Genomic DNA, 12717 nt, shown 5'->3' with positions numbered 1-12717 from the left:
CTTATAGAAGTGACAGTTCAGAGAACCTACCTACACAACTTACGAATTTCTCTTTGATGCTATGACCTGTCTGTATCTCTATGTTTTATGACTGCCTTTTACTTTGTAGTACCACATCCTTCTTGGGCTGAAGAGACAAGGGAGCAGCAATGGATATGCCTGTCTAATAGCAGGTTAATCATTAAAGACTACGTGCAACTGAAATAGATCTCACCTGGTGAGAACAAAATAACTGCACCCTAAAGAAAGCCACTTTTCTCCACTCTGCAGGGTGCTGGGGTTTAGAGAGGAATGTCCCCAAGCGCAGAACAAAGAGGATCTTGGAAGCGACACTGCTTTGAAGTGAGTGTCTGGGGTGGCAGGAGAGGGGAAAGGTGCATTGAGATAAGGAGACTCGGGCAAGAATGGAAGAGAATATTTTTGCAGTAGGAGGATCTGCAGCTGTGGCATGAAGTGAAAAGGAAACCACAGAGAATGATCAACGAGGGTCTCAAAACACACAAAGAAGTGTATAAAAGAGTTGTATTTTATCCAGATTTACTGTTGCTAATGTAAGACATCTGTGTAAAGAACAACTGTTTTTTGTTTTTTGTTTGGTTTTTTGTTTGTTTTTGTTGTTGGTTTGTTTTTTTGTTTGTTTGTTTGTTTGTTTGTTTTTTTGAGAAAGAGAATCTGTATTTGATTGTTTTTTACTATCACTTGTTCCTAAGCAGGCAAACTATAAATTCACAGCATCCACAAGATTGGAAGCTCTGGGAAATGGTGTAAGCAAGCGACAGCTGCATCTGATTCTGAGGGCCTATGATCACTGTAGTAGTAAGTAGCTCTTCAGAAGTCTCTGTGTGTCCAAGTTAATGGGATTTTAGAGGAAACAGTCCTCTGCAGCAGCGCAGAGAGAATCCAACTGGAACAGCTTCAATAATCTAATAACCACAGATGATAGCTGTAGAGATTAAAGTATTTCAAAACCTTACAGCAGACATGGCATTTAAATTGATGATTTCAATTTCGGATGCGACAATTCGATTAAAATATTTTGAGACTTGTACAGTGAGCCATATTTTGTCAGTTGACAGTTAGCTCTATGCTTTAAACTTTTTTAAGCTTCTCATTAAGTCTAGATCATATCACTCAAAACAACATACATCAAAGTTTTTCTTCCAAAGATATGTAGTTTCTTAGTAAACTATAATATCTTAACATGATCATATCTTACTAGCATTACAAGCATACATTGATAACTATCAAAGAGGTTTTCAGAATTACCTGCTAAACTCAAATTCTAGTCTACCAATAGACCTGAAGTTCCACAGACAATTATTTAAGAATAAACTAAAAGTTCTTGGAGTGTTGTAAAAATCATAATTATAAATGTCACATATTAAAATTACTACTAGGAATAAGTAGCGTTTGGATTCTTTGTTTTGTTTTGTTTTTTTCAAAGAAGGGGGGGGGAAAGTCATGTAAAGACTACTTCTTTCAAAGGAATTAAATCCTACAGATGATGAATTTAAAACTAACTAAAATGGACATGTAATTTTTCTACTTGTGATGAACATATCCTAAAATGTTCTTCTGTTGCTATGACTGCCTTCTCAGTTAAAGAAAACAGCCACAGCAATCGTGATTAAAACAGGAAGGAAAAACAGTAATTATTTTGTTATAAATAAATTCTGGAAAAGAATGCTTCTTAACTCTGAAGCCATTCTTTAGAATATTAAATACTAGTGTTTCATCTATTAGTCAATCAGTGTAGATTTTAAGATTCCATTCATCAACAATGATTTTTACAGTTTAGACTTTTTAGTTTTTCATTATTAAGGACTAAATTAAAATGGTTCTTTTAAACAATTAACACCACCTTGCTACTGGCATTAAGAGAATAAGTGCCAAAGCCTCTGAGGCACAAATTGCAGAAACAGTCTAGGAGATAGATTAGGAGATCCAAGAAGGATGCTGATATCTAGACAACAGCTGAATAGTCACAACCTGGAGCTCTGTTAGTGATCACAATAAAAACAGGATGATGGCGAAGAAATATCCGAAATCAACATTTACAGCTTTTAGGGAAGCAGCACCTTATGAAGAATCAGTCTCCTTCCTGTCCCCCGTGTGTAACACTGATCCAAGGGTTCAAAAAAGTCTAAGTGTTCTGATAACTTCATGCTTAAGATGCTAAAAACATTATGAATAAAATCTTGTATCTGGTAGAGGCAGAGGTGGTAAAAAGAAAACTATTTCCATGAATGAAAGCTTTCCATAGAAGACTACCCAAGGAATGGTCGGCTCATTATAAAAAAGAGAAAAAAAAAATCCAAAAAGAAAACGATGAAATAATTTTCAATAACTAATAATTTAAGAATAAACTTTGGAGTATCTAATCAATATATGGAAATTTGCAGCTCAATTTCAGAAAATTACTTGTTTCTATACTAATAAGAGATAATTATATAAAACAAACATACTTATCTATATTTGAATAGAACCATTCGTATATGCACCACTTGTGAGCTTTGGGAAGTTTGAGCAGGTTACGAAGCCGCAGACCAATCTTCTGTGATGCTTTCTTGTCTGGTGTTGGCATTGTTGTATTGAACTTCTATATAGCAAAATAAAGGAAACAGTTAAACACAGTCTAACATTCTTCAATATTCAAATAATTAAACTGAATTTTCTTGATAAAAGTTTGCACATTAATAATTGTTACATTTTAATCGCACATACTGTTTCGTGACAATTTTTTTGTTGCAGATCTATAATAATCCTTACTGCTTAATATCAGCAATGCAATCAAACATAACAGATGGCAAACTTTAGCAGGATCAATACAACAAATTATCTCTCGACAAAGCTCTTCTAGCAGAAGAACACTGAAACTACATTATTGGTAACAGTAGCATGGCACTGAAGTACACACAGACTTCAAAGTTCGAGGCACCGGTGAACGCTGTCTCAAGCGAGCATATGTGATGCTGCAGCTCAGATACCAGCAACACCAACCGCCTCATTTGCACTAGTGCTTCTACTCTTCCTAACTCTTCTTAAACTGAGGATGAAGCTAGCACAGGAACGTAACACAGCCAAAGCTTTGAGCAGAGTGTCTGCTTTTTGGAAAACTGCAAGAGACACTAGCGTGGACATAAGCAATCAAGTTTTAACTAGATTTGAAAACTATTTTATAAATTGCAGAAAAGACGCTGTCTTAGGTTGCATGCATGAGACATAGACCTGCGTTTAAACAAGACCATAGAAAAATAATTCCGTCATTTTGTTCCAGGGATGGCTGTCTTAACTGACAGAAAGAAAAACTTATTTGCAAAATAACAGCTTTTTGAGAATATTAGTTTAACTGGGTCCCCATGCCATAATCGGTTGTTCTCCTTCCCCAAACGCTCAAAAGTATTTTGACCTTCAGTAGCAGCAATAATAGGATAAAACATAAGGTAGGCACCTTGCCGGCTCCTGCTGTGCTTAACCACTACCTTCTAGATACAGGTCCCCTTTCTCCCACTGGAACTCCAGGAAACAAAGCCTAGCAGGACAGCAAGATCTGTGAGCTACGGCAGCTGCAGTCCCTCACAAATGTTTATCTAGCAGTCACTGGACCTCCTGAACCAGACATTTAAGTACAAACCAGCTGGACTTAGAACATTATCCAGGCCTTTCTACTGTTAAGAAATCGTGGTAATGAATAGAGAGAAATGTCATGGTCCTCCCTCATCTCTGACAAAATGGACCCAGCAAAATGGCAACTGCTAAGTATTCCCCATTTGACACTGCGCAGTACAGTTCAGAAGGCAAGCAAGACCAGTATTCAAATAGTACTTTTTCAGTGTGGCAAATTCAGGGTCATAAGGTGATGGTCCAGAGAGGTGATTTGGATGACAAAGGTACTAGAGAGCCAATTCTTTGACACTAAAAGATGTTGCCCTGTCTAACATAGCAAATAAAGGCCAAGAGAAATTACAGCTGCTCTATCAAGGAGTAGGCAGTCAAGTGGAGGAGCAGAAAAACAAGCTGTTTGAATTGGAGGACATTATCATCACAGGATCAAGAAGGTAGAGATGGCCATGAGTACATTTAGGCTACAAATCTAGAGCAAGTTCCTAACTGTTGGAATACATTAAGTTCTATAGCAGCCTTCTAAATGACATAGTGCAAGAAACCTAGTCAGTTTATAACTGAAGCTGAATAGATTTATGCAAACTACAGGATATGATTATTTGTGGGAGCAAGATGGGCAATTAGTCTGGAATCCTTTCTAGCTCCGTATGCTTATGTCCAGGATCAAAAAGAACAGGTACTCCCATAAACAAACTGAGGAACCCAGCTGTGAGGAAGAAAAATATAAATCTGTTTTGAATTGTGGCTAACTCCTAGCAACAGCTTTCCTCACAAGAATATTCATAAACTGATAATGCAACTTGAAAAGCAAATGTATTCTAATTTTCAACTAACACAGATAGGCTTGTTCCCCTTTTTGGTAAAAATATCTGCATACATGTAGGTACCTGTGGAACCATCGCAACCTTCTGATTTCTTTTGGGTGACCTTGTGTTTATTTGTCTGTCATCTTCTTCACAGAAGAGTCGACTCCGTTTTGAATTTCTGAAGGGCTGCATGTATCAAAATTAAGAATGAATTACAAGAAAAAAAAAATCCAATTTCTCTGTTCATGCACAGAATTCACAGTGAGAGAAATGGAATGCCTTTTCTCTTGCCACCTATTGGTTTTAAGGCACATGGTACACAATAAATAGTGCCTCCTAGCAGTTAGAGATCTAAGGGCTGAGGGAAGAGAAGGAATTTAAGATTCCAGGCTTTCCAGTGCTAACTATAACCCATTACTATACTGCTGGCCCAGTTCCACGGAAGTATTTAGAACCCAACTCCCACTTGTTTCCAGAGGAGTTAGGTGTCTAAACACTTGTGTATCCAAGCTTAAAATAGTCCTTGCTTTGGTTATAAGCACATCTGTTAAACAGTTTGTTCTTAATTTTGGGTCAAAAAAAAAGTTTATTCAAACAGCCTATTTGTTTTGGTATCTTCTCAGTAAAAACATTAGCCGGATATAATTTTTTTGCAAGGATTTCTTAGGAGTCTAATAAAGTGTTGTGGGTTTGTTGTTTTTTTAACTCACTGAAAGTGCCTACACTGCAAAATGCTAAGAAGCTGAAGTCTGAAGAAACTAAAGCTTGAATAAGCTATGTGAAAATACCAGAAAAGAGAAGAATTTAGAATTTATGCTAACTAAAATTTACTTGTGTGCTAAGACGTTACAGCTCAAAGAGAATTAGAAAGCTGATTGAAAACAAGAAACCATATTGCAAATATGTGTCATGAAAAAAATACGTCCATTTAGTTATTCCTCAACATTTTACCCTATGACAAAAAAACTCGTGCTTTCAATGAGGACAAAAGAGCAACCTACGACTGGCTGTTAGTGCTGAGAGCAAGCAGCTTTTCCTTCCACGAAGACTTTGTGGCCCAGCACAGGAGCCAGCCACAACTGAAATGTGTCTCCTTTGCAGAACCCCAAGACTGCACCCTGTAGCGTTCCTTGTATTTCAAACTATTTACAAAGGTGATGAGTAAAGGCAGAACAAATGCAGATTTCACTTCTTTCAGTACAGATGGTGAAAGTGCTACAAATTGATATGGGTATGAAATCTATAACACCCACAATGTGAGGAATACTGATGACAAAGATAAGCCCTTAATAGGAGTCAGAAACAAAATAAATCAACAAAGTGAAATAAAACTTTACTAATAAGCATTTGCACTTAAGAAAGACATTTAATAAGTTCATGACTGATTAAAGTATCTGTTTGAAAAGAGAGATTCTCTATCAAATTAAGTAGTGGTAGCAAAAAACCCCGTCTGTCCCATGCCATGAGAACAGCTGGAGCTTTCCCAGGAAAATGTGCCTTTCTTACTCTACATTATATATATTTTATAAATATAACTACACAAGTGTATTTAAGTAACAGTAATGCCCCGTATATGCTAGACAACTAAGCACATTCAGCACACAGAAGAAAATGTCCATTCCTTGCAGATGTCACAAACCAGGAAAGAGACACACACTGAACAGAGGAACTATATATCGGCAAGGTAACCAAATGGTGCCCACATCATATTAACATAGTAATTGGTTTATCATATTAATTGTTATGGATGTTGTTTTTCTCTCTTCACTTAGATACATCAAGTTCTTTTCTTCACATCTTCCAATTCACTAAACCTTAAGAACAATCTTAAATTTCAATTACAACGTCTTTATGTTCTTTTATAACATCTCTGCCGTCCTTGACAAGCCATCACCCTTAGAAAGAAAGGTCAGAACTATTCTAACTTTTGAGTGAGAAAACAAATCCTCAATCCTTTTCCAACAATAAAAACTCTTACATCACACAACTCCAGGACTTTTTAATCACAGCATTCTGCCCACAGGATGAAGAGCCAGGTTCGTAGCGAATATCTGCAATTATATTTTAGTCTTGACATTTGAGATGCTGGTTCCAGAACAACATTTTTCTCCCAAACGTCTATATGGTTGTTCTTGATTTTCTGACACTATACCAGATGAAAATTATGTGCCAACACAGGAACACAAATGCTAAAACAATCTAGACAAAACTGAAGAGTTCCTTCAACCTTATGCTAAGGCTATGATCCAGATCAAGAGAACTGTTTTACAGTCCTCAACAGAAGCTGCCAAATTCTATTCCAAGGAACTATCCAAAACGATAAGAGTGTTTCATCAGTCTGGATTGCCAGTGCCTCACACAAGAATAAAATAACAAGCGTCGCAAAGAGATATCATCCACGTTAGCTAAATAGGTCAGGCATTTTTTGAAAGATTTTTCAACGAACAGTACAACATATCTGCAAAACTTCCAGTGTTCAGGGAACTCAAACTAGTACAGAAGGCTACATCACATCTCAGCAACATGGGCCACTGCTAACACATCATACTATCCGCTGTTCTTTCTCCCAGCTTTCTACAGAATACCGAGCTACATTCAACGTTTGACTCCTTATTTTTAAAACCTACAGCCAGCATACCTAAAGACTGACAAAGTTTTCGTACAAATGTTATGGCTAGTGACTTTGGTTCTTCAGCACGTGCGATCTTATAAGTTACCGGTAAGGCTTGTTTCTGTGAGAAGATGAGCATTCCTGGGGAAGAGCTGAAAACTGTGACATGAACTCCTGCAGGAACTAAGGGCCATCACAAAGTTCTGGTCATTCTCTGGAACTGCATTTTGTAGACCTTATGTTCTCTAGCATAAACACATGGCAACATGTATGTACATATATCTGTGTGAATCCCACCAAGATAAATACCTTCTCTGGGTAAGTTTCTCTCTACAGGGAGAAGATCACGGAATGAGCTACATATGACTGATGTTAGTCCCATTGCTTAATGCACTACTGGATGCTGCTCAGATATTTTGATTATGTGCAGAGCAGGCAAGTCCGATAGTTTTCAAACATAATGTTTCCCTTCCAATAAACAAATAGTTCACAAAAAAATAATAATTTGAATAAAAAACAGGTGGTAGTTGTCAAGTTGGTCGCAATTACTGTAGAAGGCGGCGGCACCAGAAGAGTATGGGAGAAAGCTCTGCCTAGCAATTGAGACAGTATTTCATATACTCTCCACGGTGCAGTAAAAAGAGCACACAGTATTACAGACGCAGACAAACAAGGCTATATTGCTAGTGGCAAAACCAAACCAAAATCATATAACTGGGTAAGGTAGGGGAGGTTCAGAATAGTCAAGAAAAGCTTGAATGTGATACAGCGGGGAAAGAAACAACAGTGGAATATTTCAAAAAGAGAGGGGGAAATGGTCAACCCAAACACATGCCCTTGGAGGCTGCAGGCTCGTTACCTTTCATTCCCCCACTCCAAGGTTGTTCTTTAACGTAAGGTCTCCTACGAGACCTCTCAGAATAGTACACGACATTTCACGGACATTCCTTTATTTTTATTAAAATCTGCCCCCCAGAAGGCACAATGATGGAAGTGCATTATGACATTTTCCCTTCCTTTTCTTTATGCATCAGTTCTCAGCCATGATTAGAAGTGAGATATTTCATGAGATAAACCAAATGGTTGATAAGAAATGGTGATTCTTAAGTTCAAGGTGGTAGATACAGTACAAACATTTCATACAGTGCTTGCTTTACAAAAAAGAGAGAAAATGATTACAAGCTATCTTGAACAAGGTCAGCAATTTAATTTGTTTGATGATTCATTTATAAAATATATTTTCATCTCATATTCAAACTGGGGAGACTGCTTGTGAAGGACACAGTTTATAGTTTCATAATTTCTGAATGTTAAATCTCAGCCAAATTTTTTGATCCTTAAATTTGATTCACTTTATGGTATTTTACCAATCCTGAAGTTGTCTTTTTTATTGCTTCTTACCATTTCCACTGCAGAACCAGCATTCTTGCTTTTCCAAATGGGTGTTTTCTGCAGAGAATTATACTTTTCATTCCACGAACTGGATAAACTTCCCTCTGTTGTGAAGAAATCACATCATTAATATACATATATGTACGTTCTAACATAACTACTATCCAAAAGCTAGTATAACATCACCAACTACTAATATATTTTTGTCACTTGCAACATCTTCTTTGGATTCAACTAAAAATAGATTTTAGATTTCAATATTTTTATTAAATTGTTCTGAACACTAATTAAAAAAAATTAACAGAGATTTTTAGTACAAGGAGAAACATGAACAAAACATTTTTTACTCCTCACAACGTTTAGATTTCTTGAAACCTCCTTTGCTGGAATCAGTTACTTCCACTGCCACGTTGACACACATCTAGGCAGCTCTACTGTGGCTTTAACTGAAACCTGGAGAAGGTAAAGCTCTATAAGACCCGGCCGACTTCTGGTTCTAAAAAACGATTAAGTGGCTGCACGCCAACAAGTAAATCAAATTTTACTGAAACAAACCTATATTAGTTACAACATATTCAATGGACCATGCCTTCTTCCTTGTGTAATAGAAGCCTCGTAATATATAAAGAAATTTTTAGTGTTGGGCAGATTATAAGTATTCAAAATTTGTATGAATGTTCATGAAGACAATTTCAAAGAAAAAGATATATGAAACAGATTTTTGATTTAGCCCACAACTTGCTGACAGAAAACACAATGAGATTGTGAAATTCCTTCCTAATGTCAATTTTGTCACATGTACAGGTCTCGTTAAGAATCCTTCTCCTATCTCATCCTCAAGAGAGGAAAGATTACCTCAATCTTCTCATCAAACCTGACGCCTAGGCAGTACTTAGGAAGAAAAAACACATTTCAGGAATTTCACCCAGAAGAGCAGTGTCTAAATACACGACAACATATGTAGTTTCAACCGCCGAGGATTATTAGTCTAAAGAACTAACAAATATCCACAATAAAACCAACCATATTTCAACAAAAAACCTTCTTCAGCATTATTTTCTTGAACTTTTTGAAGCCAGAAACTAAGTACACCTGAAAGTCAGATTGGGTACAAGTAAATAACACATTAATTTCTTACCTTTCAAGCTCACAAGTGCTTTTGCTGAAGAACCTGCAATATATCAAAAAGTCCACATAAATCATAAGTTATTTCAAACCATACAACCTATGCGGAGTCTACTCATTCTTAATTAATTCCTAGGCAGAAAGTGGAATTTAGTATTAAATCTTTCACAGCTGAATGAGTGAACCCAGTGTGCCCTCCATGGCACTAAGTATAGCATTATATGTTTATTACCCAATAAATCTTGAAAGCATATTCATGTTTTGTTTTTTTCCTTTAGTTTCACATCTACAAAACAACTTCAGATGCTGAGCACTTTTGTTTAACCCAGCAAATTCTGAACAAGCCTTATGTCTAAACTACATACTTCCATGCGGCTGCTTGTTTGATGCAGTTGCAAATATATTATACAACTGACAAGGAAACTGTAATGAACACTACTTTTTTTTTTTTTTTAAATTAGTATTTCTACCAATTCAAAATTATTCAATGCCAAAAATTTCCACGAAAGCAGTAGCTTATGCTCTTTAAGCTTGGTTCACAAGTAGAGAGATGGATAGTTAGTTGCCCCCTGGTGGAACCTCCTTATTCAGAAACGCAGCAGATTCAGATATTATAAATGCAGACGCGACCCTTAGTTTGCTTGAACTGTTCAAACTGTGTAACACATCCATCAAAATTTCACTGCTCCCCTTTCACTGCATCTGTAGGACCTCTGCAGTACTTCTGGGCCAGGAAGGACAAAACTGGGCCTGACTACAGCCTTCATGCTCTGGAATTTTCAAATGTCTCTCTAAGAATGAGCTGTTTGAAGCAACTACATTAGCAGAGGGGAAAGATACTTCTGCATGACAATGCTTCCACAGATTCATGCTTTTCTCTCAAATCAACTTTATCTTTCTAGTTATGTTCCAGTGCTGCAACTACTCCTTCTTGCATTGCATCCTCTTGTCCCCCTCACTTTCCCTGCTCCCTCCTTCAGCTTCTCTTTGGAACTGCTGTTCCAAGAACATTTCTGACTCCCAAAGATCTGGAAATTCCTTTTCTTGTGGCTGCCCTGTATCTCTGTCCTAACCCCACTAACTTCACAGTGCCCCCCACTAACTTCACAGTGCCAAAGATCCTTGCCCCTAAGAGGATACATTCTGGGGAATGTCACAGAGCCAAAAACTGAATTATTGTCCCTTTCCAGGGGAACAGAGCATTTTGGTTTGGGGTGGACTGGGTGGAATACAGGTGCAGCAATGGCAAAAAAACCCCTACATTCCTTATTTTTTCATCATATTATTTTGTTTGTTGCGATCTTATTATGCCATGTGTTAAAAAAAGTTCAATAAAAAAAGAAAAATGAAAAAAAGTTTCTACTCTTTTCAAAAAATAAAAAAAAATGTTTAAGATGTGAGATGGAACTAGTTTTGACTCACTGGTGGTTTAGAGGGCCTCCACCCCTGTATCTCCCAAGCTGTTCAAACTTACAACAGCTAACACATGGGATTACACGTCAAAAACAAGGTGACAAACCTGGGCTATACTGTTGCCCTTCTTGCACATTTCTTTTCTGACATATCACCTTTGTCAGGTTGTAGACCTAACAGTGACTGGTACAGGAACATGCTTCTATGATGATCTGATTCACAGTGAATTCAGCTCTTGTAACTAAGCTGTATGTTAAAGGTATCATAGGATTAAAGCCTTTTTTTTTAAATTTCATACTAATAATCAGATACTGTACACCACGCCTGCATAAATACATGGGTACCCTACTATCAACCAAGAATGCAGTCCTGAACAGTAGCAGTAAGAACAGTAAAGAACTAGTGTCCCCCCAAATTAACATAAGATAATGGTGGGAAAAGTGTGCAGGGATTAATAAGTACACGCAGTTTAAGATCATGGGAAAGTACATGTCATGGGGGATGGAGAGGCAGAAGCAGGGTCCTCAGAATTGTCAAATATAGGAGTTGTGGGCTTTTCAGAATGGATCACTATTCTGAAAGATGTCAGGCAAGAGATGTAAGACTGAACATACAATCATTTTCCTCTTTTTCTGACCATCTTGCTCATATGAATCAAGTTCAATCAATTCAGTCAAGGGTAAGTACGTCAACAATGGACACAAAACAACTCAGCAAGAGGCAGCAAAGCTTCATATGGGGGGTGGTGTCAATCTGATAGCTGAAGTGCCTGAGATCCTTTGCTAGCCATCAAACTCAGATGCTTCACCTGTGAGACTCACAATGGGTCAGTGGAGCAGGGCATTAGATGACTGGCATCACAACCACAGGTAGAGAAGTGATGGACAGCAGAATGTTACTGCGCTACCTTCTAGCTTTCTAAGATTACCACTCCAAAACAGCATTAGTTGCCAAGGACTCTTCCACATGGGATAGTTAATCTTCAACAGATGCATGCTAGAATAAGGCTGCTCATTTGTTTCCACTTAACCTGCAACTGAAGTAATACAACCATAAAAGGGCATCTTTATTTAGGAATACAAGTTTCCAAGTAAGAAATTTCTGATCTAGGTAAATTCAAAGCTAAACTAAACTATTTTAATGTAACAAGTTGCAGAAAATTATTAACACCAACACTTCTGTGGCTTAAAGCATAAGAATACATGTAGGATATCAAAATAACAATGGAGAAGTCCATAAGCTTAATTTTACCTTAAAGGCAACAACATGATACATAGTTTTTCTTGTCAAGTTCTTCTATATTGAATTTAAGGGCTACCTGCAACACCACCAAACTTCAAGGAATACGGTACATCTCCCTACTTTTTCCATTTAGTTTGGCAGTACTGTACAGGGCCACAAAAGCAGAAACCAAGATGATCTTCTAAGCGATAATGTCTTACAATAAGAAACAACCAACATTTAATACAGATAAAAGCATTTCAGAAACTATAAAAATTGCAAAGTGATTCGGGATAGATTAAGTTTATTAAAACTATCCAAAATGTTAGTTAATTATTAGATGTATAATATCCCAGCCTCACATTAAATGCCAGTAATTTTGTACACTCCTGTCCTGAATGGCAAATCTATAATCATAGGCAGTCTTTTTAACCAGCATTTTAATTATAAACATAAAGATTAAAGTAGAATATACACACATGCTTGAATGTAAATACCTATTATGACAATGACACAGATTTAATT

At 37.0% G+C, this 12717-nt stretch overlaps 1 protein-coding gene across 5 annotated transcripts in view; it reads right to left on the bottom strand.

The window, feature by feature from the left end:
* LIN9 (lin-9 DREAM MuvB core complex component) overlaps nucleotides 1-12717 on the bottom strand; it is a gene marked incomplete at its 5' end in the record, with an annotated part of 274917 nt that overhangs the window by 20183 nt on the left and 242017 nt on the right. For 3 of the 5 annotated variants that reach the window (XM_082305758.1, XM_082305754.1, XM_082305757.1), the window contains 4 exons: nucleotides 2466-2599; nucleotides 4512-4616; nucleotides 8443-8537; nucleotides 9572-9604. In XM_082305758.1, coding sequence (XP_082161884.1) covers nucleotides 2466-2599; nucleotides 4512-4616; nucleotides 8443-8445 — 242 coding nt within the window. The remainder of the gene's footprint in view (nucleotides 1-2465; nucleotides 2600-4511; nucleotides 4617-8442; nucleotides 8538-9571; nucleotides 9605-12717) is intronic. The other 2 variants (XM_082305755.1, XM_082305756.1) reach the window with 2 other exon arrangements.

The sequence above is a fragment of the Platalea leucorodia genome (assembly GCF_965183815.1).
Source record: "Platalea leucorodia genome assembly, chromosome: 3".
Classification (NCBI taxonomy): Eukaryota; Metazoa; Chordata; class Aves; order Pelecaniformes; family Threskiornithidae; genus Platalea; species Platalea leucorodia.
The sequence above is the reverse complement of the archived record's forward strand: the minus strand, read 5'-3'. Positions and strand labels throughout refer to the sequence as shown.